We start from the raw sequence: 27122 nt of genomic DNA on the forward strand, positions 1-27122 counted from the left end.
TTAAAGAGTGTGCACATGCAAACGGTGCCTTGTTACTTAATCGATTGGTGGACATGGTCAAATGTAGGTGTAGGCCAGGGATATGCGATTAGCGGACCTCCAGCTGTTGCAGAACTACAAGTCCCATGAGGCATAGCAAGACTCTGACAGCCACAAGCATGACACCCAAAGAGGCAGAGGCATGGTGGGACTTGTAGTTTTGCAACAGCTGGAGGTCTGCTAATTGCATATCCCTGGTGTAGAGTAAAGTAAGGTATCTCCACTCAGTGCCAGCAGCCCAACATATCATTATCAGTACTGGTCGAAGAGGCTAATTCCTCCCTACATTCAATACCAGTACTCCCCTGTCTGTATCCATATCTGATTTTTTTTTTTTTTTTTTTGATGGATGCCAATAGATTAAACCTCTCTTTTCCAGTATCTCTTGTATCTTATTAGATATAATCTAGTATCTATTGAAGAAATACACTCACTAGCCAGTTTATTAGGTACACCTTCCTTGTATCGGGATTGCCCCCCTTTTGCCTTCAGAACTGCCTTAAAGTTCGGAGTCCCACCCACATTTCCATGTTTCCACCATCTGCTTTATAGCAGCAAGCTAAAACCATATTGAACGTTTTCTTTTTTTGGCTTGATTTGCCTCATTCCCACGGGGTAATCTGTCTTCTCCCTGTTTAGCACTGCCGCAGCGAGGTAGTCATTTCCACGATAGGATCGTGCCCCCCCCCCCCCCCCCCTACGCTGCCTTCTGGGGTCTGTGTGTGTCCCAGAAGATGACGGGACCATTCAGAAAGCGAGGCGTGACTCACGCATGCGCAGTAGGAAAACAGCTGTGAAGGCTTCACTTCTAGTTTCCCTTACTAGCAATGCCGGAACCTGGACCTGAAGCCGATGCATGGATCTGGCTTGGGGTGCCGACATTGCAGGCTCCCTGGACAGGCAAGTGTCCTTATATTAAAAGTCAGCAGCTACAGTATTTGTCATTTGTTTCCCACAGGCAGAACGCCTCTTTAGTTCTTCATGGCATAGATTTATGGTGTTGTAAACATGTTGGAAACAATCCTCAGGGATTTTGCTCCATTGTGACATGATAGCATCACGCAGTTGCTGCAGAATTTCCCATTCCACCACATTCCAAAGGTGCTCTATTGGATGAGATGTGGTGAGTGTGGAGGACATTGGAGGACAGGGACCTCATTGTCCAGTGGTGAGATGATTGGAGCTTTGTGACATGGGGCATTATCCTGCTGGAAGGATGGGGACACTGTAATCATAAAGGGATGGACATGGTCAGCAACAATACTCAGGTAGAGCATGGTGTTTAAACAATGCTCAATTGGTACTAAGGAGCCCAAAGTGTGCCAAGAAAATATCCCCCACACCATTACACCACCTCCACCGGCCTGAACCGTTGATACAAGGCAGGATGGATCCATGCTTTCATGTTATTTACCCCAAATTCTGACCCGACCATCTGAATGTTGCAGCTGGAATCCAGACTCATCAGACCAGGCAAAGTTTTTTCCAATCTTCTATTATCCAAGTTTAGTCAGCCTGTGCAAATTGTAGCCTCCATTTTCTGTTCTTAGCTGACAGGAGTGGCAGCCGGTGTAGTCTTCTGCTGCTGTAGCTCATCTGCTTCAAGCTATCCCCCCCATATCCCTGCCACCGCCTCCCTATGCATGCGCCCGGCCCCTTTCAGGATGCCGGACGCATGGACTCCTATGGTGGGGATGGGAGGGGGTGTTTTTTTAAGCACCTGATTAGAGCCAGAGGCTCTAATAGGCTTCAAAAAAGGGTGTGGGATCGGGGTGCAGAGAGTGCGCCCTGGTCCCATCCAATTGTGACCATAGCGAATTAATTTTCGCTATTTTCACACCACAGTGCCTCCCTGCCAATCAGGAGGCAGGTCAGTGAGACCCGTTTCCCAATTGGCCAAAGCGCCAGGTGATCCTATTGGATGCCCAGTGCTTTGGAGGAAGAGGAACAGAGCGGGGGAAGTATGAGGAGCAGACACCTCGGCTGCCACTGCTGCCTGGAGGAGGAACAGGAGGAGGAGACACCACAGCCTGGTAACTGCCAGACCTCCTGCATGGGGGGATATGCTGTCAGTGTGCCGGGAGGCACCCGCGGGGGGGGGGGGGGTGCTGCTGTCAGTGTGCCACGAGACACCCGAGGGGGGGTGTGTGTATGTCAGTGTGCTGCGAGTAGGGTTGCCCCCTGTCCGGAAATTCACCCAGACAGTTCGGGTTTGGAATCATGCATCCAGGTTTCACACTGCCTGAAACCCGGACACATTATTCAGACTGGACTATGACTTCCAGATACATCTGGATGAGAGGTGCTGACTGCCAAGAGGTGAGTGAGCTCACCATCCATCCCTGTCTGTGACTGAAGTCTCTCTCCTTATCTCTCCTGCCTCTGAGTGAGTACACTAAAGTAATTCAGGGTTCTCAGAGCACCCCTTACATCAGAGTTCCCTGGCCACAGTTTTCCCAGTTACATCAGAGTCCTCTCCACACATCAGAGTTCTCAGTGTTCCCTCTTAAATCCGGGTTCCTAGAGTATCCCTTATGTCAGAGTCCCCAGAGTTCTCCCTTACATCAGAGTCTGCAGAGTCTCCCCTTACAGTGAAAGGGAACTCTGCGAATTCAGATGTAAAAGGGGAACTCTGTGGACTCGGATGTAAACGGGGACTCTTTTTATTAACTTCATATGATTAGAATTGTTATTTAATAGCAAAATATGTGTATAGTTTATACTATAAAAAGTTGCAGTGTGCCGCTAAAGTGTTTGGGTTTAACGTGAAGAAAAGGTGGCAACCCAAGCCGCGAGTCATCTGTGCGGGGGGTGGGGGGGTATGTGCTACTGTCAGCGTTCCCCCGAGCCACCCACACAGGGAGTGGGGCGTGCTGGTTGCTGTCAGTGAGTATACTAGCTGTGATGCTGATCTATATACTATCTGTGATGCTGATCTATATACTAGTGATGCTGATCTATATACTACCTGTGGTGATGATCTATATACTATATGTAATGCTGATCTATATACGTATCTGTAATGCTGAGCTATTTACTTTGTCCTGTGATCTTAGGGCTGTATACTCTGTCCTGTGATTATTATTATTATTCAGGATTTATATAGCGCCAACAGTTTGCGCAGCGCTTTACAATATGAGAGTGATGCTGAGCTGTATACAGGGGGAGGGAGTGAAGGGGACAGAGGACACCACAGTGGGGGGAGGGTGTGAGGAAGACAAAGGACATTACTTTGGGGGGCAGAGGACATTGCATGGGGGGGCAGAGGACACTACAGTGAGGGGGGGGATGAAGGGGGCAGAGGACACTGCATTGGAGGGCGCAAAGGACATTACAGTGGGGGAGGTGGGAAGGGGACAAAACATTGCTTTTTGGGGAGGGGCAGAGGAAACAAGTGGGCAGGGGGTGAAGGGGACAGAGGACACTGCATTGGGGGGGTCGTAGAGGATACTACAGTGGGGGGAGGGTGTGAAGGGGACAGAGAACATTTCTTTGGGGTGGGGGCAGAGGACACAAAAGTGGGGGGGGGTGAAGGGGACAGAGGACACTGCGCTAGTTGGGGTGCAGAGGATACTACAGTGCGGAGAAGGTGTGACGGGGACAAAGGATATTGCTTTAGGGGGGCAGAAAACACTACAGTGAGGGTGTGTGAAGCGGACAAAGGACACTGCTTTGTGGGAGGGGGCACAGGTGATTGCAATGGTAGGCGGGGCAGAGGACACTATAGTGGGGGGGGTGGGATGTGAATCGGGGCAGGACACTGCTGAATCGGGGCAGGACACTGCTATGGGGAGGCAGAGAACACTATTGTATGGGGGCAGAGGTCCATACTGTGGGGGGGGGAGTACTGTGGGGGGAGCAGGGGACATTATTGTGAGGGGAATGATATAAAGAGGAGTGGAGGACACTAGTGGGAGTGCGGGAAATGTGGGGGGGACCACAGGACACTATGCTGTTTTTTTATTGGGCGCTTGACAGTTATTTATTTTTTAAAGGATGACACCCCCCCTACCCCCGGGGATCTTTGATTTCCTCCATGTTGTCCAGGTAGATCTCAACCTCTGAAATGTTGCCTACCCCTGATCTAGGTTGTCTTACATCATCCCCGCCCAGGGCCGGATTAAGAGAATCATGTGTTTGGTGCTGAGGATTTTGGTGGGCCTTTTACTGGGCACCCTTCTGCTTTCCAAGAGCCTGTGCTGGCATGCGCCCAAACTCAAAAGTGCGCAGCTGCACAGGCATAACACTAGGGAAGCCTGGCATTTGGTTTGCCAAGTTTCTGTAAGGGCATTGGCATGCACTATGTGCTGAAAGAGTGCAGCTGCGCAGGCCTAACACTATGGAAGCCCCAGACTGTAAGAGCCCTGCATTGGAGTGCCCCAGGCTTCTGTTAGGACTGCTCATGAATTGCCCATTATCAATCCCACCACCATGCCCAGGCGGTGCATGTGGAATGCAGGGCCCGTCAGGGGAGATCTCTTCCCATTGACCCATTGCTTTCCATGTCCTTTTTGGGTGGCTGGGCCTATAATAAGGTAGGGGCCTGGAGATGCAGCTCCAATAGCCCCTACGTTAATCCAGCCCTGTCCCTGCCACAAACACAATTGCCAAGTCTTATATAGATTGAAGATAGGGGGAACCAGGAATTATTATAGAGGGTCACTGAGAAAAAGGATCAGTCAGTCATCAGATGCCAAGGTATCTACATTTTCTACATTTTCTACAGCTGTTTCAGAACTCATAAGCTTGCCGACAGCCTTGAATTGTCAGGTTTGTTGGCCAAGATGGGTATGTCCAGTAGGGGTAAACTAATCAATCCACATGAGTTACAATTCTCAGTGAGTTTAGCTAGTTCACTTTACTAGCTGCCAGTTCACTTCTGGTATAGAATGTGTAGTGGAACCTTCCATATAGGAAGCTTGCTCACTCTATGGCCCCACACTATGGAATGGTTGGACAGGATGTGACATATGAAAACTGAAAAAGAAAAGGAGGGATTATTGAACTGCTGATCACAACAACCAAACAAGTTTAAATTCTGTAATCCGGGCTAGGAAAATAAACTTGAAATGTAATTTTTTTGCCCCAGTTATTACATGTGTCAGGTGAGCGTTACTGCAATGTTAGGAAGTCCTTCTAACTTGTTCCTCTCTTCTGATTGCCCCAGTGCTGAGAGTTTGGTTACAGAAGAACGATACTCAGAGTTGGAACCGTTCATCAGAGATGCCCACAGAATCACAGGTAATCACAAGTGTCAAGCTCTTAGCAAGAAACCTTCTTTCCATTTTCTAGTTGCCAGCAGGACTTTGGGTCAGTGGTGGCTGGTGCTCAACCAATGCCACCCCCCCCCCCCCCCACACGGAAGATGGAAGGGAAGAAGGGGGATCAGCCCCCTCCCCACAGGAGATGGGAGGATGGGGATGCGGCGATCAGAGGCTTCCTTACCTTAGGAGGCAGATTACAAGGATGACACTTTCATCTGCCCTCTCCCTCCCTCCACTGTCCGAGGCGGGAGGTGCTGGATGTGGCTGCAGGTGAGCTGGCCCTCGAAGAGGGAGCTGAGTCCTGGCTGGAGAGGACCGCTGGCTGAGCTGCTCTCTGACTCTTCCAAGCTCCAAGGTCCTTGTTTCTCCTCACGACTGAACAGGAAGTGGGTCCTAAGACTCTCAGGACCTGCTTTCTGATTGGCTGGGAGGAGAATCAATTAGAAAATAGCAAATATTAATTTGTTATTGTCACACAACTGGGTGGGTTCAGGACTTTTTTGAAGCCAATTAGAGCCTCAGGCTCTAATCATGTGCTTCAAAAAAAGTAAATAGACCCTTTTCTTATTAAAAAAAATAAATAAATAAACCCCATTGTAATCCATGCGTCCAATGCCCTGCATGTAGATTAGACAAAGACATGGGCAGCACACCCTAACTATGCATCACATTAAAGATGGTGCGACCAGATTTCCATATTTGCTTATTATGCATAGCCTTGTAGGATTTAAGTGACATTTTTGTATGTGTGCGCTATAATCTTTTGTTCTGCATGTGGATTAGGGGCTGGGCGCATGGATTAGGGGGGTGGCGCAACTGTACCCCTAATGGGCAGGCTGCAACTGGTCAGGACAGGTCCTGGTTAGGAGGTGAAGAATTGCAGAACGATGCTGATGGTAGTAATGGCTGCTCACAACTTTATTGCAGGCTTCAGTCTCTGTTTCTCTGGTCGAAGACTTCATAGAAGGCAAATTAAGATTTTAAAGGTTGTTTTAGCATACAGTACACAGACTATTGGTTTTACCAGAACAACTCAAAAATGTCATATTTTAAAACCTTGACAGATTTTGAGAAAGCCACAGCCCACAATGGGAAGACAAATAACAATCTATTGGAGGATAACATTCCGACACGTCTTAAAATGTAAACAGATTTTTATTTCGTTTTTAGATAGAATGTGGAAGAACAGAACCTCCGGCATGTATTTAATTGCTGGCTGTGTCCCAATAGAAAGATCCGTCCTCTCTGCGTGGCCTGGAGACCATTCTCTTACTTACAGTGAGGAAATATCCAACATTTTAAGTTATCACTGGAACAGAGTGGACACTTATTCTGGTGACAACTGTCTAAGCCCCTGTACACACGGTCGGACATTCTGCCAACCAAATCCGGATTGTGTCCGACGGATTGTGTCCGAAACTGTTGCATACACACGGTCGGACCAAGTTGTCTGAAAATCCGACGTGATGACGTAATTTCGTTACGATGGGACTACGTTCAGGCTAGTAGCCAATAGCTTTGATGTAGGAATTCGATCTGAGCATGCGTGGCACTTGGTCCGATCTGAATTCTCTACACATGATCGGAGTATGTGCGATCGGACCAGTTGGTTGGAAAATATTTCCAACATGTTGGAAAATTGGGTCCGACAGGTATATTCCGACGGAATCAGTCCGATGCATACCACACACAGTCGGATTATCCGACAACGCGGTCCAATAGGACACATTCCGACGGATTCTCCGACCGTGTGTACAAGGGCTAAGAGGGAATATATCTTATTTTGGAGAGATTTCCTCTTACTTACTGTTGTGACTACAGGATAGGAAGTAAAGTTATTTTTGCCCAATGGGACAGAAGTATTGCTCGTAAAACTCACACAAAAGACAATTCCATGCAAAAAATATCAGTGTAATGTTCATTATTTGCATTCCTCTCAAATATATAATTTTTTGTTGTTCAACTAACATCTTGCAGTAGGTTGTATCTACATTTAATACATGTTAGGCATGTTATCTAAGTTTTAACATTTCTGTAGAATCTGTAGACCTTATAAAAAATGTGTGCAGACATCCAAAAACCCTAATGCCACGTACACACAGCCAGACTTTGCACCGTCCAAAACTTCGTCTGCATTTCCGACTGAAAAATGAACAGGCTCTCAATCTAAAGTTCATCGGAAATGCCTACAGAAAAAGACAGATGGGCATACACACAGTCGGAAAATCCGATGAAAAGCTCCCATCGGACTTTTTCCATCGCAAATTCAGGCTGTGTGTACGTGGCATTTGACTACTGCTGGGCACCGCCATCTTGAATGTAATGTCAGTCACCCCTAATCAACCCAAATTACACTCTCTAATATTCCACTTTGGCCGGGTGGGGGCTTTATCCTTCTGATTTGACGTCATATGATGTCCTTCAGAACTCGCCACTCGTGCGCCCTGGGGGCATGCAGCACAGTGATTGGTAGTGCATCACCCTTCAGGGTAAAGAGCCGATGACATAGGCTCTTTACCATGTGATCAGCCTTTTCCAATCACAGCTTATCATAATGTAAACAAATATCGGTTATCATATGTCATATCCTTTCGTCAGCGCAGTCAGGAAAAGGAAAGGCGATAACTGGCTTTGCTGTTACAGGGGACATTTATACTGATTATCAGTGCAGCCCCATTAGTGCAGCATATCAGTGTCCATCAGTGCAGCATATCAGTGCCCAACAGTGCAGAATATCAATGCCCATCAATGCATCATATTAGTGCCACCTATCAGTGCTGCCTATCAGTGCCCCTCGGTGTTGCCTTATCAGCGCAGCCTATAAGTGCTCATCAGTGCATCTTATCAGTGCCCATTAGTGCCACCTTATCAGTGTCCATCAGTGCCCATCAATTAAGTTTTATCAGTGCCTATCAGTGCAGCCTCAACAGTGTCCATCAGTGCAGCCTCACCAGTGCCCATCAATGCATCCTCATCAGTGCCCATCAATGCAGTTTTATCAGTGCAGCCTCAACAGTGCCCATCAGTGCAGACTCATCAGTGCCCATCAGTGGTGCCCATCATGCTACCTCATCAGTGCCCATCAGTGCAGCCTCATCAGTGCACATCAGTGAAGAAGAAAAATTACTTATTTGCAAAATAGTTTTTTTTTCAAAATGTTTAGAATTTTTGCATTTGTTTAGCAAAAAAAAATAAAAAATCCAGTGGTGATTAAACCAAAGATTGCCACCAAATGTAAGCTCTATCTGTCTCAAAAAATGATAAAATTTTTATATGGGTACAGAGTTGCATGACTGCACAATTGTCATTTAAAGTGTGACAACACTGAAAGCTGAAAGTTTACAAAAAGAAAAAAACACTGCAAGTAAGCAATTAAAATACCGTATTTATCAGCATATAACATGTACTTTTTTCCCTTTAAAATCAGGAAAAAATCATGGGTGTGTGTTATACGCCGATCCCCACCGATTCCCCGCTGACTGTGAGGTGAGAGGAGCGTACTCGGCTAGGCTTGGCTCCTCTCGCAGTCATGCCCAGTCCCACCATTGGACCTTTGTTATGTCCATCATAGGACCCGGGCCAAGGGGCGGGACTGGGCGGGACTGCGAGAGGAGCCGAGCCTAGCCGAGTACACAGGACAACCGGGTCTCTGTGTATCTCAGCTGCACTCATTTTAAAAATGAGCAAGGCTGCAATGACACTGAGCAAGACTGCAATCAGACTGGGCAAGACTGCAATGACTCTGGGCAAGGCTGCAATGACACTGACAAGGCTGCAATCAGACTGGGCAAGGCTGCAATCAGACTGGGCAAGGCTGCAATGACACTGACAAGGCTGCAATCAGACTGGGCAAGGCTACAATCAGACTGGGCAAGGCTGCAATGACACTGACAAGGCTGCAATCAGACTGGGCAAGGCTGCAATGACACTGACAAGGCTGCAATCAGACTGGGAAAGGCTGCAATCAGACTGGGCAAGGCTGCAATGACACTGACAAGGCTGCAATCAGACTAGGAAAGGCTGCAATCAGACTGGGCAAGGCTGCAATGACACTGACAAGGTTGCAATCATACTGGACAAGGCTGGAGGCGATGGACACTGATCATTCTGCAATGATGGACAAGGCTGCAGATGGACACTGATGAGGCTGCATTGATGGGCATTTAAATGTTTTTTTCCTTAAACCTCCCTCCTAAACTTGGGGTGCGTGTTATACGCTGGCGCGTGTTATACACCGATAAATACGGTACTTGATTTTTCAGCATTGTTACACACATTTTTTTAGATGGTGTCAGGGTCTCTTTAATGTAAATGCTGCAATATTAGGCTGATGGAGGTCATTAACTTACTTATTTTTTATCTTCTAGGCATCTATCCAATTATTATTTTGACCAAGGTTCAAGATCACGGTACTGAATCAGAAATCCATCACAGAAAATTTAAAGAACTTGGAGCAAAACACATCTTTCAGATAGAGAATTACACAATGGAAACCTATGAGAGGAACCCAGAGACAAAGAGCAGAATTCTGGTGCTCCTGGACACATGCCTGCAAGTGGCAGATAGACAGATATCAGAAAATCGGATTAAAGATCTTCACCAAGAGTATCTAAAGAATGCAATGTATGTTATTGAGAGCAAAATGATGATAGAACTTGAAAACAAAGTTACACAGTTTGAGAGAGTGGAGGTACAACATGAGGCTGCATATCAAAGATTGAAAGAAGAACTTGACCGAAAGAATGAAGAAACTGAAGAACTGAGGAAACAGAATCAGGCCAGAGAGAGAGAAATAATAAAACTGATAAAGCAAAAGCATAGAAAATCCTGCAGCATCATGTAAGCCAGTTCCAAGCTCGCTATCTAGGAATCAAGGGGTGAATCAAAGGGGCACGTCATTTTAATCCAAGGATCAGTAATCCAGCATGGGGTTAGGCTGCACCACCCTTCATTAGGACCTAGAACTCTATATGCATAGCTCCCAATCATCCCTGATTTCGAGGGACTGTCCCCGATTTGGAACAAAGTTGCTCTGTCCCTCTTTTCTCCTCATTTGTCCCTCATTTTGGTCTGATCTTTAAAGTTGTATATAAAATGCATTATTTACAGTGCCTTGAAAAAAAATTCACACCCCTTGAAAATTTACACATTTACAACCAAAAATGTAAATGTATTTTATTGGGATTTTATGTGATAGATCAACACAAAGTGGCACATAATTGAAGTGGAAGAAAAATGATAAATGGTTTTCAAAATTTTCTTTTACAAATAAATATGTGAAAAGTTTGGGGGGGCATTAATATTCAGCCCCCCTCTGAAATCAGTACTTTGTAGAACCGCCTTTCTCTGCAATTACAGCTGCAAGTCTTTTTGGGGATGTCTCTACCAGCTTTGCACATCTAGAGAGTGAAATCTTTGTCCATTCTTTTTGGCAAAAAAGCTCAAGCGCCGTCAGATTGGATGGAGAGCATCTCTGAACAGCAATTTTCAAGTCTTGCCACAGATTCTTAATTGGATTTAGTTCTGGACTTTGACTGGAGGGGAGGTCATTTTATTTGTCAACTAAACCGCAGGGAATCTTATTGTATACATGAGACTAAAGTTTTAGTGCCAACGGGCTTGAATGTTGATTTTGATGTTAATTGTTTTATTTCTGATCGTTAAAGTAGAGTTCCACCCAAAAATGGAACTTCTGCTTTTCCGGTTCCTCCCCCCCTCCGGTGTCACATTTGGCAACTTTCAGGGGGGAGCAGATACCTGTCTAATACAGGTATTTGCTCCCACTTACGACGATAGATCGCGCCGGATTCTGCTGCGATCTACGCCATGTCTGGCCCCTCCGTCCCCCTCGCTGTCTTCTGGGAGACACACAGGTCCCAGAAGACAGCAGGGACCAGTGGGAACGCACAGCGTGACTTGCAAATGTGCAGTAGGGAACCAGGTTGTGAAGCCGTAAGGCTTCACTTCCTTATTCCTTATTCCCTTATTGAAGATGTATTTGTAGTTTGGAGATATAGGAATAACTCTTTTTATATCTTAGATGTTATAAAGATGTATATGTGCAAATATAAATGTGCATTTTGCACTTTATAAGTCATGTCAGGCTTTGTTGCTACGGACTTCATTTTTATTATAAAGGGCTGATACCTATGGACAATTCCTGGCTGGTTCCGGGAGATTGCAGAGTTACCTTGGCGATAAATCATGTGATAGGTGTCTCGGAATCCGTGGTTACCATCCTCCACTTTATATGACGCTTATGGAAGGAACTACGTGAATTTCATGCCATCACCCGCGTCCGTCGTTGATCTTGGTGGTTTATGTATGTATAATGCCTGTTCACTAAGCACTTGGTCTCAGTGTTATGCTTGTAAGTGGAACCTTCTCTTAGTAATACATTGATTGTACATGTAGAGAGCACTATATAGTCCTGTTTTTGTTGCATGTATCCTGTGAATCTGAGTCCTGTGTTCAGAGCACTGAGCGGGCTATCCTTATTTGCCAATCCAGATCAGTGAATGCTTCCTCCCCGGGGTTCTTGCATCTTTGATACAGCATCTTCTACCCCTTTGAGAGAGAAAAAGCGCTTGTGATCGGTCTGTTAATTCAGGGGTCCACGCGAAGAGGTGACCTGCTAACATTTTCATTGGTGGAGGTTGACACAGAATCACCTTATGATCTTATATAGAAGCACTTATTGGACACTCTTGTTTTGGTGCTTGTGTGTTCTGCAACTTATCTACGTCATGAACTTTTAATATTTTTTAATAATTTTAGTGTATCAACTTTGTTTATTGCGTTGTTCTGCTTTTATTATATTCATGTATGGAATTTGATCATTTTGACCCTTAGTGTTCAGCTGCTGTTTATAGGATTGATATAACTGATTGATTTCTTCATTTGTATCTGGACTTTGACTGGACCATTCTAACACACAAATAAGCTTTGGTCTAAACCATTCCATTGTAGCTCTGGCTGTATGTTTAGGGTCGTTGTCCTGCTGGAAGGTGAACCTCCGCCCCAGTCTCAAGTCTTTTGCAGAATGCAACAGGTTTTCTTCTAAGATTGCCCTGTATTTGGCTCCATCCATCTTCCCATCAACTCTGACCAGCTTTCCTGTCCCTGCTGAAGAAAAGCATCCCCACCACATGATGCTGCCACCACCGTGAAACATGGTGTGTTCAGGGTGATGTACAGTGTGAGTTTTCGCTACACATAGCGTTTTGCTTTTAGGCCAAAAAGTTCAATTTTGGTCTCATCTGACCAGATCACCTCCTTCCACATGTTTGCTGTGTCCCCCACATGGCTTCTCACCAACTGCAAACTGAACTTCTTATGGTTTTCTTTCACCAATGTCTTTCTTCTTGCCACTCTTCCATAAAGGCCAGATTTGTGGAGTACATGACTAATAGTTGTCCTGTGGATAGATACTCCCACCTGAGCTGTGGATCTCCGCAGCTCCTCCAGAGTTACCATGAGCTTCTTGGCTGCATCTCTGATGAATGCCCTCCTTCTGGCCTGTCAGTTTAGGTGGACGGCCATGTCTTGGTAGGTTTGCAGCTGTGCCGTACTCTTTCCATTTTCGGGTGATGGATTGAACAGTGCTCTGTGAGATGTTCAAAGCTTGGGATATTTTTTATAACCTAACCCTGCTTTAAACTTCTCTACACCATTATCCCTGACCTGTCTGGTGTGTTCCTTGGCATTCATGATGCTGTTTGTTCACTAAGGTTCTCTAACAAACCTCTGAGGGCTTCACAGAACAGCTGCATTTATACTGAGATTAAAATTATACACAGGTGGACTCTACCTACTATTTGGGTGACTTATGAAGGCAAATGGTTCCACTAGATTTTAGTTGGGGGTGTCAGAATAAAGGGGGCTGAATACAAATGCACGCCACACTTTTCATATATTTATTTGTAAAAAAATGTTTATTGTTTTTCTTCCACTTCACAATTATGTGCCACTTTGTGTTGGTCTATCACATAAAATCCGAATAAAATACATTTACTTTTTTGGTTAACATTTGATAAAATGTGGAAAATTTCAAGGGGTATGAATACTATTTCAAGGCACTGTATCTTTCAAAAAGTTTTTCACAGTGCTAAACCTTTCATCCAATTTCTAAATTGCTACATTTGTAAGTTTCAAAAGCCATAATAAAGGAATAGTAGTGGTAAAAAGCGGGTGTTTTTTATATATATATATACTGTATATATATATATATATATATATATATATATATATATATATATATATATATATATATATACAGTGCCTTGCGAAAGTATTCGCCCCCCTTGAACTTTTCAACCTTTTGCCACATTTTAGGCTTCAAACATAAAGATATAAAATTTTAATTTTTTGTGAAGAATCACCAACAAGTGGGACACAATTGTGAAGTTGGAACGAAATCTATTGGATATTTTAAACTTTTTTAGCAAATAAAAAACTGAAAAGTGGTGCGTGCAATGCATTAAGGTGAAAAAATGTGAGGGTTTACAATCCCTTTAAGCGAAATGCGTTGAGTAGAACGTCTACTCAAATGCCATTTTTGTATATTCTACTGAATAATTAAATGAGTCATAGAATCATAAGAAGCAAACAGAAGGTGCCTCTAAGTGCAGCAAACCAAAAACTTTAAAGTGGTTGTAAACCCTTACAGACCACTTTTCACTACAGGTAAGCATATAATAAGGCTTACCTGTAGCTACCGTGGATACTCAGTGTATCAGCATGTGCTGACATCATCAGCACATGTGCACTGAAGCAACAGCTTGTTCATGCCATTGCTTCAGCTGATGTGCCGTTAGCGGCGGCTCCTGCACGCAGTGACATCATCGCAGCTCTGGCCAATCACAGCGACAGAGCCTTTGATACCTGGAAATAACTCTGGGAGCTGTTGCCGGGCAGAGCAGTGTGCCAGGAGCACTGAGGGGGCTTTGATCTAAGTATTTCATAATGATCTAGTATGCTATGCATAGTATGCATACTAGCTCATTATGCCTTTGTCTTGCAGGTTTTTTATTTTCGTGGGTTTACAACCACTTTAATTGCCAATGGATAAAAATGCACTTAATGGCATTAAAATAAAGCAAGGCTCATCATATAGATGTGACAGCGAGTCCAGCGACAGGTGGTTCCAGAGGTAGTGCAGTATGTAGCTTGATGGAGTAAGTCCCAACTGACCAGCAGAGGGGAACCGCAGGAGAAAGGACCAGGAAGGATGACCGTGCTGCCAGGACCAGCATGGAATACAGGACCCCGGATGTGATGTCAGTAGAAGGCACCCAGGGCCAGCGTGGAACGCAGGTGCCCGGCAGTGACGTCAAAGGGGCGGGGCACGGTTCGGAGCGTTAATTGGCTCCTTCTTCATGCCGATAACTGTGTCCACCAACATTGAAAACAATATCTCAGGCCAGTTCTGTCATCCAGAGCGAGCCTTCATTCCCTTACCCTGGTAGAATCATATAAGTGTATTTAAGAATATTATGAGAGGTAAAAGGTACTAGTGGAGGGAGGTTCTAAACAAGTCTGGGATTATATCAAGGATGTGACTGATGTACACTATGGAAACTTTTAAAATATATTTTATTGTGTTATTGATAAAGTCATGTGTTATGGATAGGTTGCTTGGTGTGGGTACATTAAAAGTCTGCTAAATATATCATATACTGATAAATTAACTTTAAACTGATGACCTGTAAGGGCCCAGATGGAATGGAATGCATTTTTGACTGCACTCCAACTGCATAGATCAAGGTTATCCTATGGGCATAGTTCACACTACTACAGTGCAGTGGGGTGCAATGAAAAAAAGTACACGCTGCATTTTTCTGCACTTCAAATGCAAAGAAAAGCATGCAAATGTCTGTAAATACACGAAAAGGCACTGTAACACAGTGAAGTGCACATAAAAGCCCAAAGAAGACAGAAGTGACCTCAAAGGAAATGCAAGCTTTGGAAAAATGTAAAAAGTTTGAAAAAAAAAATTGAAATTGTGAAATGTGAGAACATAAAAAACGTGCAGTAAATGCGTAGTGTCTGAAAATTGGAACTTAAAGGTTTTTTAGGTACCATCGTTTTTTGCAATGTAAAGGCTTGGCACGTTTGGTATCTACAGTATTTACTCAACGCAATCACATTTTTTATATTTTACCAAAAATTGGATATTATATTGTGTTTTTTTTAAATTAAAATCATTTTAATGTATTTTTTCTGAAAGGATGTGTTTGATAAACAGTTGCGCAAATATTGTGCAGCAAAAACATTGTAACTGCTCCCATTTTATTCTTTAGGGTCTCTGCCTTTAAAAAATAATACAATTATTAGAAATAATAAGATTGTTTTTGGATTTTAAAGTAATTTCTAGGAACAACGCTGGTTTTAAAATGTGTGTGAAAAATGTAAAAAAAATTGCCCTGGAAACAAAGAATAAACTGGACTTTTTTTTCATTGGAAAAAAATTTCTTTCTACAGTAATACTAATTAAATGAAAGTTTTCTCCGGTAGAAAAATGGTTAAACTTCACAATTTTTGGCTTCACTGAAGCAGCTCTGTCAGTCGATTTACACGACAATGAAACTAAGAATATTGAAGGTGGCTTTTGAAAAACCATTTCCTGCTTTTACAAAAACCCAAACACTGGCGTGCTAAAACTAACATGAAAAACTTGATCTGACACGGCTGACCTAATCCTGCAACTTATTGTCCTTGTGAAGTTTTGATATTTTTAACTTAATTTACATGGAAAGTATCAATATGGGAGAAACATAAAGTGTACCTAAACCCGATAAAAAAATATTAAATATCGCAGCCCACCTGAGGCCGCGTACACACGCGCGGACTGTTGGCCCAACCTTGTCCGCTGAACAGTGTTTGGGCGGACAGTCCGCTCGTGTGTGGGCTTTCAGCGGACAGTTTCAGCGGACAGTTGGACGGACAAGGTTTTACGGAAATTCCGAAAAACTGTCCGCTGAAACCTTGTTTCAACGAACAGTCCGCCCGTGTGTAGGCTTGTTCGTCAAACTAAGTTCCGCGCATGCTCAGAAAGGATTTTCAAGCCGAAAGTTATAATGCAGTGTATAGGACGTCGTATTTTGCGTCCCGTCGTACGTGCCGTTCACGTCATCGCGCACGGTTTCAGCAAACTGTTCGTTCGTCGTGTGTGGCCATGTCCGTCCATGCTAAGTTTGAGTGGACTGTTCGCTCAAACTGTTGGACGGACAAAGTTGGGCCAACAGTCCGCGCGTGTGTACGCGGCCTTAGATGTGATGACTGAGTTAGGTCTTTTTTTATTTTTTTTATTTGTTGATAATGACAATGATCACTCACTGTGCTCTATCTATGGAGGAGCAGCATTGCCACCCTTGACTGGTCTCCTGATTTGGACTACAAAAATATCCCCTCTCCTTATCTCAATTACATGGGGAAGTGTCTTGTAGTCCAAATCACGAAGAAGAAGATCGCTGTTTTTTTCAAATATCAATTCAGTGTGCGGAAAGTTACAAGTACAATAGAATTCTAGTAGGATCAACAGATATTTTTCTGTACTGATAAACGAAATCTAATGCAGCCACCACATCTAAGGACTGGTAAGCTGCAATAAAATATTGTTCTAGGGTTTAGATACACTTTAAAAGGAAATTTCTCTTTCAGAATTTTCTAATCTGCATGTTTGTACCGGGTCAGTGACTCCAAAACAGTTTAGGGCAGAGCTAACCAGAAAGCCACCATTTTGAAAAGGAGGCCGCCTTTGTGTTGTTCTCATTTAAGTGTTCCTTTAAAATATCAGAATGAACAAACTAATTAAATTAGAACTTAAAGTGTTACTAAACTCGCAATAGTAAAATCAGCCTGTATATGCAGTAAAGCATATACAGTCACTCTTTGGAGTCACTCTGCACATGCTCAGTTTGGTGTGTATTGCCAGAGAGTTTTTTTTGTTTTTTTTTTGGAGGGTGCATGTGATCAGCATAGGGCCAATCAGCATAGTCCAGACAGAGGGTCAGGGGTTCTGCAGCCTTATAGGACAGTCAGAGGAGAATAAAAACTTCTCCTACAAGCTTTAACCACTTTCAGCCCTTGCTGGCCAAAGACCAGACCACTTTCTGCGATTCGGCACTGCGTTGCTTTAACTGACAATTTCGCGGTCATGCGACGTGGCTCCTAAACAAAATTGACGTCCTTTTTTTCCCACAAATAGAGCTTTCTTTTGTTGGTATTTGATCACCCCTACGGTTTTTATTTGTTGCGCTATAAGCAAAAAAGAGTGACAATTTTGAAAAAAACGCATTATTTTTTATTTTTTGCTATAATAAATATTCCCCCCAAAAAAAAAAAAAAAAAAAAAAATATATATATATATATATATATAAAAAATTCCTCAGTTTAGGCTGATATGTATTCTTCTACATATTTTTGTTTAAAAAAAAAAATAAACTCAATAAGCAATTATCGATTGGTTTACGCAAAAGTTATAGTGTTTAAAAATGGGGGATAGTTTTATGGCAATTTTATTAATAATTTTTTTTTATTGGTAATGGAGGTGATCAGCGATTTTTGTTGTGACTGCGACATTATGGCGGACACATCGGACATTTTTGACACATTTTTGGGACCATTGTCATTTATACAACAATCAGTGCTATACAAATGCACTGATTCCTGTGTAAATGACACTGGCAGTGAAGGGGTTAAGTAGGAGGTGGCAGTGTAGGGGTTAACTGTGTCCTAGGGCGTGTTTCTAACTTTGGGGGGCGTGGCTGTGTTTTACACATCACCGATCTCTGCTCCAATCACAGGGAGCAGAGATCAGTGACACTGTTGCTAGGCAGAACGGGGAGATGCTTTTTTACTTTAGCTTCTTCCCGTTCTTCCTCCCCGTGAGACGATCACGTCCGCGGGACCTGCGATCGGACTCACGGAGGTCCTGACCGGCGTACGCACGTGATCGCATGGTGGCAAATTTAAAGGGACGTACCTGTACGCCCATTTGCCTGTCCATGCCATTCTGTCGATGTACATCTGTGTGCGCCGGTCAGGAACTGGTTAACCAGACACTGATAGAAGTCACAAAACTGCTACATACTGCTGATGAGAAAAGGTATTTAGCAGTTTATATTTTCTAAAATAATTGGATTTCCATGTTTTGCGTACTGTGGGAGACCAGATATAGTGAATGCAGGCTCCTGGGTTTAGTAACACCTTAAGCCAAATTTTTTTTTTTCATTCTGGATAGAGAAAGGGAAGGTTATAACCCCTGTCAGTTTTTATGGCATCTACGTGCCACTGAGGAGATTTACCTTTACTTCCTGTCCCATAGCCACAACAAGAAGTGAGAGAAGCCCCCCCCCCCCCCCCCATGTCCCTACTCCTGTTCTGGTGACAGAACACTGTTTGCTTTGCTGTAAATTGTCTTTCCTCCAAGTCTTCGCAGGTGGTGTCTTTATTGCGGCCTTTAGTTTTTCTATGTTTAAAATGGAACATCTGGCTAAAGGCTAAATACATTCAAAGTAGGGTAAACATAATAGCTGATGCTCTCTCTCGCCTGCAGATGGCATGTGAAATGTGAGAATGTAAAAACGCAGAAAATGCATAGTGTCTGAAATTGAACCCTAAAGGTATTTTAGATACCATTGTTTTTTGCAATGTAAAGGCTTGGCACTGTTAAGGTCTTCAGGTGGTGAGTCTGACTTATGCCCCGTACACACGAGCGGACTTTTCGACATCCAAACTCCGACGGACTGAGTCCGGCGGACTATCCGATCGTGTGTGGGCTGCAACGGACTTTAGCGAAGCTAAAGTCTGACGGACTTTAGAAATGAAGCATGCTTTAAATTTTCCCGACGGAACTCCGCCGGACCCGGTCCCCTTTGAAAAATCCGCTCGTGTGTGTGCTACTCCGACGGACTAAAACCGACGCTAGGGCAGCTATTGGCTACTGTCTAGGAACTTCCTACGTCGAATCCAGTCGTACGTCATCACGTTCGACTCCGTCGGAGTTTGGTGTGATGGTGTGTGGTCAAGTCCGTTCGGTCGAAAAGTCCGCCAGAACTCCGTCGGAACTCCGGCGGAACTCCGGCGGAACTCCTTTGGAGGTCTGTCAGACTTAATCCCTCTCGTGTGTACGGGGCATTAGTGGAAGGGGACCACTCTTACGACTCTGGTTCTGGTCTCACTGGAATGGGAACAGGGAGACCAGAGCACAGCGGGGTAGGAGAGTCCAGCCAGGTGCAGCAGCAGGCACTGGATAGGAGAGGATCCTCTGGAGCAGGAACTCGCAGTGGCAGGAAGGCAGCTAGGAGAAGGCTGCAGACCGTAGAAACAGGATGGCAGGCTCTTCAGGATGCAAGGTACAGATGCAGGAGCAAGCAGGAACTAGCAGAGGTGTCAGGTACAAGCAGAGGTTCGGCAACAGGTAGACAGTCCAAGAGAGGTCAAACAAGCCGGGGTCGGAGCAGGAGAGGTCAACAGAGTCAGACGGAGCTGGGTCAGGTATCAGATTGGTAGCAGACGGATCAACAGGTTTCTTCAGGCACAAGCTGCAGACGAACAGCACAGAACGACTGCAGCTGCTCCTTTAAAAAGGGCCACTGGCGCCAACTAGCGCTAACGCGCACACGTGCGTGCGTATGCCGCGCGCACATCCGAACGACGTGCACCCGCTCGTACTTGGAGACGCGCGTGCCCACCACGACCCGCGGCACGAACGCGCGTGCGCGAACGGACACCCGATCGTGCAGAACGGGCGGATTCCTGACATTGCCCCCCCACAAGGGGCAACCTCCGGGTGCCCCTAACGACTCTCTTCTCAGGGTGTGCAGTAAAAAAGGCCTTAATTAATCTATCTGCATGTAAGTTGGCAGCAGGTTCCCAGGAATTATTCTCTGGACCATAACCCTTCCATTTAATTAAAAACTGACCTTGTCCATGACGTCTTCTAAAATCCAGAATGGCCTCCACTTCATATTCCTCATTGCCATCGATCAACACAGGATCAGGAGGACCTGTTCCTCTACCGGGAAAAGGATCAGGTACAGCAGGCTTAAGCAGAGCTACATGGAAGACCGGGTGAATTTTCATGGAAACAGGCAAAGACAGTTCATAGGAAACTTCATTGATCCTCCTTTTAACTGGAAATGGACCCAGAAATTTGGGTGCCAACTTCTTAGAGGGGCAAGCTAATTTCAAGTTAGAAGTGGAAAGCCATACCTGGTCCCCGACTTGAAGGATCAGTTCTCCCCTTCTTCCCCGATCGAAGTTTCTCTTGCTATCCGCCTGAGCCTTGGTTATGGTCTCTTGGAGGATTTGGTTGTTCCGCTGCAGAAAAGATACGGTGTCCTGTACCGCTGGAACGTGGGATTCTGAAAGAATATCAGGAAGAAAGGACAGGTTAAAACCAAAATTAGCAAAAAACGGGGATTGGCCGGTGGTAGCATGGCTGGCATTGTTATAGGCGAACTCCGCCAAAGGTAAGAGGGAAACCCAATCGTCCTGAACAAAGGATGAAAAGCACCTAATGTATTGTTCAAGGGTTTGGTTGGTGCGTTCCGTTTGTCCGTTGGTCTGCGGGTGGTAGGCGGAGGACAAGGCCAATTCTATTTTCAGGGCCTCACATAAGGCTCTCCAGAAACGAGAGGTGAATTGCACCCCTCTATCAGAAACAATATTGGAAGGTACCCCGTGAAGCCTGACTATCTCCTTGATGAAGATGTGAGCCGTCTCCGATGCGGTGGGTGTTCCCTTCAAGGGTAGGAAATGGGCCATCTTAGACAAACGGTCACAGATCACAAAGATGGCTGTACAGTTCTCAGAAGGGGGAAGTTCCACAATGAAGTCCATCGTAATCATCCGCCAGGGGCGGTCGGGTACAGGAAGTGGTTTAAGCAGACCCCAGGCCCGGTTTCTGGGGACCTTATTCCGGCTACACACAGGGCAGGAATTCACATATTTCTTACAGTACTCCCTCATGCCTGGCCACCAGAAGGAGCGCTGTACCAGCTCTAGAGTCTTGCGGACACCGAAGTGCCCGGCGAGAGGATGATCGTGGAGGAGGCCCAAGACCTTTATTCGGACGTCTTCCGGAACAAAGATTAAGTTGTCCTTCCAAAGCAGACCTTCTCTGGAAATAAGCGTAACTCCTGGAGGACTGGAGGACACGAGGGAAGCTCTCTTTAACAGGGACAGGAGGTCCAGCTGGACAAGCAAGAAGGTGTTGGCAGGGAGGATGGTATCAGGGGGTGCGATGTCCTTGGAGCTGTCGAACATGCGGGAAAGCGCATCTGGCTTTATGTTTCTTGACCCGGGGCGGTAGGTAATATGAAAGCTGAACCGGGAGAAGAAGAGGGCCCAACGGGCCTGCCGAGGTTTCAGACGTTTGGCGGTACGGAGGTACTCGAGGTTCTTATGGTCTGTGTAGATAAGTACGGGGTGTACCGCCCCCTCCAGTAGATATCTACACTCCTCCAACGCAGACTTGATGGCGAGTAGCTCTCGGTCCCCCACATCATAATTTCTCTCTGCCGGAGAAAGTTTGCGAGAGAAGAACCCCACGGGGTGCATCAGGTCTTCTTTACCTTGACGTTGGGAGACCACCGCCCCTACTGCTACCTCGGAAGCATCTACCTCCAAGATAAAGGGTCTTGATGGATCCGGGTGCCTGAGAACGGGGGCAGAGGTGAACAGATTCTTGAGTCTCTGGAAGGCGGCCTGCGCTTCGGGTCCCCAATGAAAACGTATGTTTTGTTTGGTGAGCTGAGTGATGGGAGCGATAATGGCCGAGAACCCCTTTATGAATCTCCTATAAAAATTAGCGAAACCCACAAAGCGCTGGATTCCCTTCTTGTCAGTGGGAGCTGGCCATTCGAGAACAGCAGAAACCTTTTGCGGGTCCATCTTGATGCCTGCTGGAGAGATTTCTAGGCCGAGAAATTGGATACTCTGCTGCTCAAATTTACATTTCTCGGCCTTAGCGTAAAGTCCGAGTTGCCGGAGCCGGAGCAGCACTCTGCTGACGTGCCCACGATGCTGTTCTAGAGACCCGGAAAAGATTAAAATATCGTCCAGGTAAACAATGACGAAGATGTCCAGAAAGTCTCGGAAAACATCATTAATCAGGTGCTGGAAAGTGGCCGGGGCATTGCAAAGTCCGAAGGGCATTACTAAGTACTCGTAATGCCCAAAACGAGTCCGAAACGCAGTTTTCCACTCGTCGCCTGCTCGTATTCTGACCAGATTGTAAGCTCCCCTCAAATCCAACTTAGTAAAGATAGTGGCTGACCTTAATTTTTGAAAAAGCTCCGGAATCAGTGGTAAGGGATAACGGTTCTTAATCGTGATCCGATTTAACTCCCGGTAGTCCACACAGGGCCGAAGGGTCTGATCCTTCTTTGTAACAAAGAATATTCCGGCACCGGCAGGAGATGTGGAATGGCGGATGAACCCCTTCTTAAGGTTTTCGGTGATGTAGACCTTTAGGGCTTCCTGCTCTTTCTCGGACAAGGGGAAGACACGCCCGAATGGGATCTCTGCCCCAGGAAGGAGCTCGATGGGACAATCGTAGGGGCGATGTGGGGGAAGAGAATCAGCCCCCCGTTTACGGAAAACATCCAGAAACTCTTGGTAGGACTCTGGAACTAACTGACACAAGTCCTGGTCTGGATCCAGACAGAGGAGCGTTCTGGGCTGTACCGAAGCTCCGGGCAGACAGTGGTCCTGGCAGTAAGAGGAGAGGAAACTCACTTCCCCGGAAGACCAGTCGATGGAGGGGTTATGCGCCTGAAGCCACGGAATACCCAAGATCACAGGGAAAAGTGGTGATGAGATAACGTCCAAGGTTAGCAGTTCGGCATGTTGGCAGGAAGTGGTAGTGGGTAGCGGAAGAGTCTCCTGGGTAACTCGGCCAGACTTAATTTGTGAACCATCAGCCAGGAAGATGGAAAGTTCATGGGGTTTCTTCCGAAGGGGGATGGAGTGAAGACTGGTAAATGCAGCGTCGATGAAACAGCCGCAGGCCCCTGAGTCAAGGATAGCGCTGACGTGAATCATTCTTCCCTGCAGCTGGAATGAGAGCAGAAGAGCGACATGGAACGAGTTGGAAGGCAGAGTTACAGGGTTGTGAGACACAGAAGAAAGGCACTTACGTGTCTTAACAGGGCAGTTGACCACGTAATGTCCGGGGCCGCCGCAGTATAGGCACAAGTCCATCTGCCGGCGGCGGGCTCGCTCTTCAGGTGACAGGGTAGGCCGGAGTAACCCGAGCTGCATGGGTTCTTCAGATGCTTGGGCGGCACTGGCAGGTCTCCCTTGAGAGGATGGAATGAAGAAGGGTGCTGAAGAAGGGGTCCTGGCGGACATCCAAGCTGGTCTTTGGGATTGGGTGGAGCGTTCCGCCCTACGCTCACGGAGCCTCCTATCAATCCGAATGGCCGAAGCGATTAAGTCCTCCAAGGAATCCGGGGTTCCAACACGGGCCAACTCATCTTTAAGGCCCTCTGACAGGCCCAAGCGGAATTGATGTCTTAGGGCCGACTCGTTCCACTGGGTATCTGCGCTCCAGCGTCTAAAGTCTGATACATAGTCTTCTGCCGACCTCCGACCCTGCTGGAGCGCAGTTAATGCAGATTCCGCGGTAGCGGACCGCTGAGGATCCTCGTAGAGCTGGGCCATTCCCTCGAGAAAGGTAGCAAGGGTCTGGGTGAGAGGACTGTCATTTTCCAGGAGGTGATGGGCCCAGGACTGGGGCTCCCCTTGCAGAAGAGAGATAACGAATCCCACTTTAGTAGCCTCCAGAGAAAAAGTCCTAGGCTGTAGGGCAAAGTATAGTTGGCAGGCGTTACGGAAGGCCCGGAACTTGGAGCGGTCCCCGGAAAACCTCTCTGGAATGGGAACCCTAGGTTCAGGTGGAAGCGTCATCACAGCTGGTTGAATGGCAGGCTGAACAGGAGGAGGCTGAGGAGCGGTGATTGGAGGACCGGAGGTAGATAGGTGTTGCACACGTTCCTCCAGCCTGGAGTAACCATCCTGAAGGGACTTCACTGCTTGAGTCAGGGCCGCAAGATGCGAGCAGATCTCCTTCATGGCGGAGGCCCCTTCCGCAGACTCAGACATTTTAGGCTGTTCGTACTGTTAAGGTCTTCAGGTGGTGAGTCTGCCTTAGTGGAAGGGGACCACTCTTACGACTCTGGTTCTGGTCTCACTGGAATGGGAACAGGGAGACCGGAGCACAGCGGGGTAGGAGAGTCCAGCCAGGTGCAGCAGCAGGCACTGGATAGGAGAGGATCCTCTGGAGCAGGAACTCGCAGTGGCAGGAAGGCAGCTAGGAGAAGGCTGCAGACCGTAGAAACAGGATGGCAGGCTCTTCAGGATGCAAGGTACAGATGCAGGAGCAAGCAGGAACTAGCAGAGGTGTCAGGTACAAGCAGAGGTTCGGCAACAGGTAGACAGTCCAAGAGAGGTCAAACAAGCCGGGGTCGGAGCAGGAGAGGTCAACAGAGTCAGACAGAGCCGGGTCAGGTATCAGATTGGTAGCAGACGGATCAACAGGTTTCTTCAGGCACAAGCTGCAGACGAACAGCACAGAACGACTGCAGCTGCTCCTTTAAAAAGGGCCACTGGCGCCAACTAGCGCTAACGCGCACACGTGCGTGCGTATGCCGCGCGCACATCCGAACGACGTGCACCCGCTCGCGCTTGGAGACGCGCGTGCCCACGACGACCCGCGGCACGAACGCGCGTGCCCGAACGGACACCCGATCGTGCAGAACGGGCGGATTCCTGACAGGCACGTTTGGTATCTACAGTATTTACTCAACGCAATCCCATTTTTTTATATTTTACCAAAAATTGGATATTATATTGTGTTTGTTTGAAATAAAATAATTTTCCTGTATTTTATCTGAAAGGATGTGTTTGATAAACAGTTGCGCAAATATTGTGCAAAAACATTGCAACTGTTCCCATTTTATTATTTAGGGTCTCTGCCTTTAAAAAATAATACAACTATTAGAAATAATAAGAGTTGCTCCACAATGATGTATATCAGGTCATGTAAATTATATATATGTACATATATATGTATGTTTCCTTTCTTATTCCCCTGAGGAAGCCAATACTTTGGCGAAACATGTACGGAAGACCCGACTTGAATATCCTATTAAAGGCCTACTACCACACTGGGGCCTTTATTATCTGGATCCTGTTCCCCACATTCATTTTGTTTTTTTTATTTTTTGTTGTTTGTAATTAAATTGTGATGTAATAAAAATAATTATATAATGTTTTACAAATCATGGTGTACACATGTTTTTTGCCGCCGTAATAATCCCTTCTTTCTTCCCAATTCTTTGAGAAATAATAGGATTGTTTTGGGGGTTTAAAGTAATTGCTAGGAACAATGCTGGTTTTAACGTGTGTGAAAAATGTAAAACAATTGCCCTGGAAACAAAGAATAAACTGGACTTTTTTTTAATTGGAAAAAAAAAAAATTATTTCTACAGTAATACAAATTAAATGAATAAAAGTTTTCTCCGGTAGAAAAATGGTTAAACTTCACAATTTTTGGCTTCACTGGAGCAGCTCTGTCAGTCGATTTACACGACAATGAAACTAAGAATATTGAAGGTGGATTTTGAAAAACCATTTCCTGTTTTTAGAAAAACCCAAACACTGGCGTGCTAAAACTAACATGAAAAACTTGATCTGACACGGCTGTACTAATCCTGCAACTTATTGTCCTTGTGACATTTTTATACTTTTAACTTAATTTACATGGAAAGTATCAATATGGGAGAATCTTAAAGTGTACCTAAACCCGATAACAAAAATGTTAAATATCGCAGCCCACCTTAGATGTGATGACTGAGTTAGGTCTCTTTTTTTTTTTTTTTGCTTTATTTTCACCCTGTGATTCGGCCAATAACACAATTTCTATCATAAGGTGACAATGATCACTCACTGTGCTCTATCTATGGAGGAGCAGCATTGCCACCCTTGACTGGTCTCCTGATTTGGACTACAAAAACATCCCCTCTCCTTATCTCAATTACATGGGGAAGTGTCTTGTAGTCCAAATCACGAAGAAGAAGATCGCTGTTTTTTTCAAATATCAATTCGGAAAGTTACAAGGACAATAGAATTCTAGTAGGATCAACAGGTATTTCTGCATTGATAAAAGAAATCTAATGCAGCCACCACATCTAAGGACTGGTAAGCTGCAATAAACTATTGTTCTAAGATCTAAGTTTGATATCCTTTAAAAGGAAATTTCTCTTTTAGAATTTTCTAATCTGCAGTCAGTGACTCCAAAACAGATTAGGGCGGAGCTAACCAGAAAGCCACCATTTTGAAAAGGAGGCCGCCTTGAAGTGTTCCTTTAAAATATCAGAATGGAGAAACGAATTAAATTAGAACTTAGACCCCATTCACACCTGAGCGTTTTGTAGCTTGAAGCCTGAAGCTACAAAACGCTGGAGGGGAAAAATTATATTGTTCTCAATGGAGATGGTTCACATCTCCACTACATGTCGCCTGAAGCAGAACGCCTGAAGCTCAAACAAGTTCCGGACCCTTTTTTTTCACTCGAATTGAGCAGATTTGGGTGTTTTTCTTCTTTTAACATTCGTGACCTTTTGCCCTGCACAAATCGCGGCAAATCGTGGTAAAAAACACGGTAAAAACGCAGCGAATCGCGGTAAAAAACGCTGCAAAAAACGCCGCTAAAAACGCTTGAAAATGCTACGCTCAGGTGTGAATGCAGCCTTAGGCTGGGTTCACACTGAAGCGATGCGGGAACGCCGCGAATCCGCAGCGTTTTGC

General features: G+C 45.5%; 1 protein-coding gene and 1 long non-coding RNA gene across 4 annotated transcripts in view; both read left to right on the top strand.

Annotated features, from left to right (window-relative positions):
• The window catches only part of LOC143925040 (uncharacterized), a 48495-nt gene extending 32723 nt beyond the window's left edge, over positions 1 to 15772 (top strand). For all 3 annotated transcript variants that reach the window (XM_077449621.1, XM_077449619.1, XM_077449620.1), the window contains 2 exons: positions 5207 to 5280; positions 9671 to 15772. In XM_077449621.1, the coding sequence (XP_077305747.1) occupies positions 5207 to 5280; positions 9671 to 10146 (550 nt within the window). In that variant the 3' untranslated portion in view covers positions 10147 to 15772. The remainder of the gene's footprint in view (positions 1 to 5206; positions 5281 to 9670) is intronic.
• A 1968-nt stretch (positions 15773 to 17740) lies between these two features.
• Positions 17741 to 25594, top strand: LOC143925041 (uncharacterized). Its single transcript, XR_013261928.1, has 2 exons — positions 17741 to 18968; positions 25090 to 25594. It is a non-coding gene; the product is annotated as an uncharacterized LOC143925041 (long non-coding RNA).
• The last annotated feature ends 1528 nt before the right edge of the window (positions 25595 to 27122 follow it).

The sequence above is a fragment of the Lithobates pipiens genome, unplaced genomic scaffold (genome assembly GCF_037356315.1).
Source record: "Lithobates pipiens isolate NorthernLeopardFrog02 unplaced genomic scaffold, aLitPip1_a1.2 Scaffold_22, whole genome shotgun sequence".
Lineage (NCBI taxonomy): Eukaryota > Metazoa > Chordata > Amphibia > Anura > Ranidae > Lithobates > Lithobates pipiens.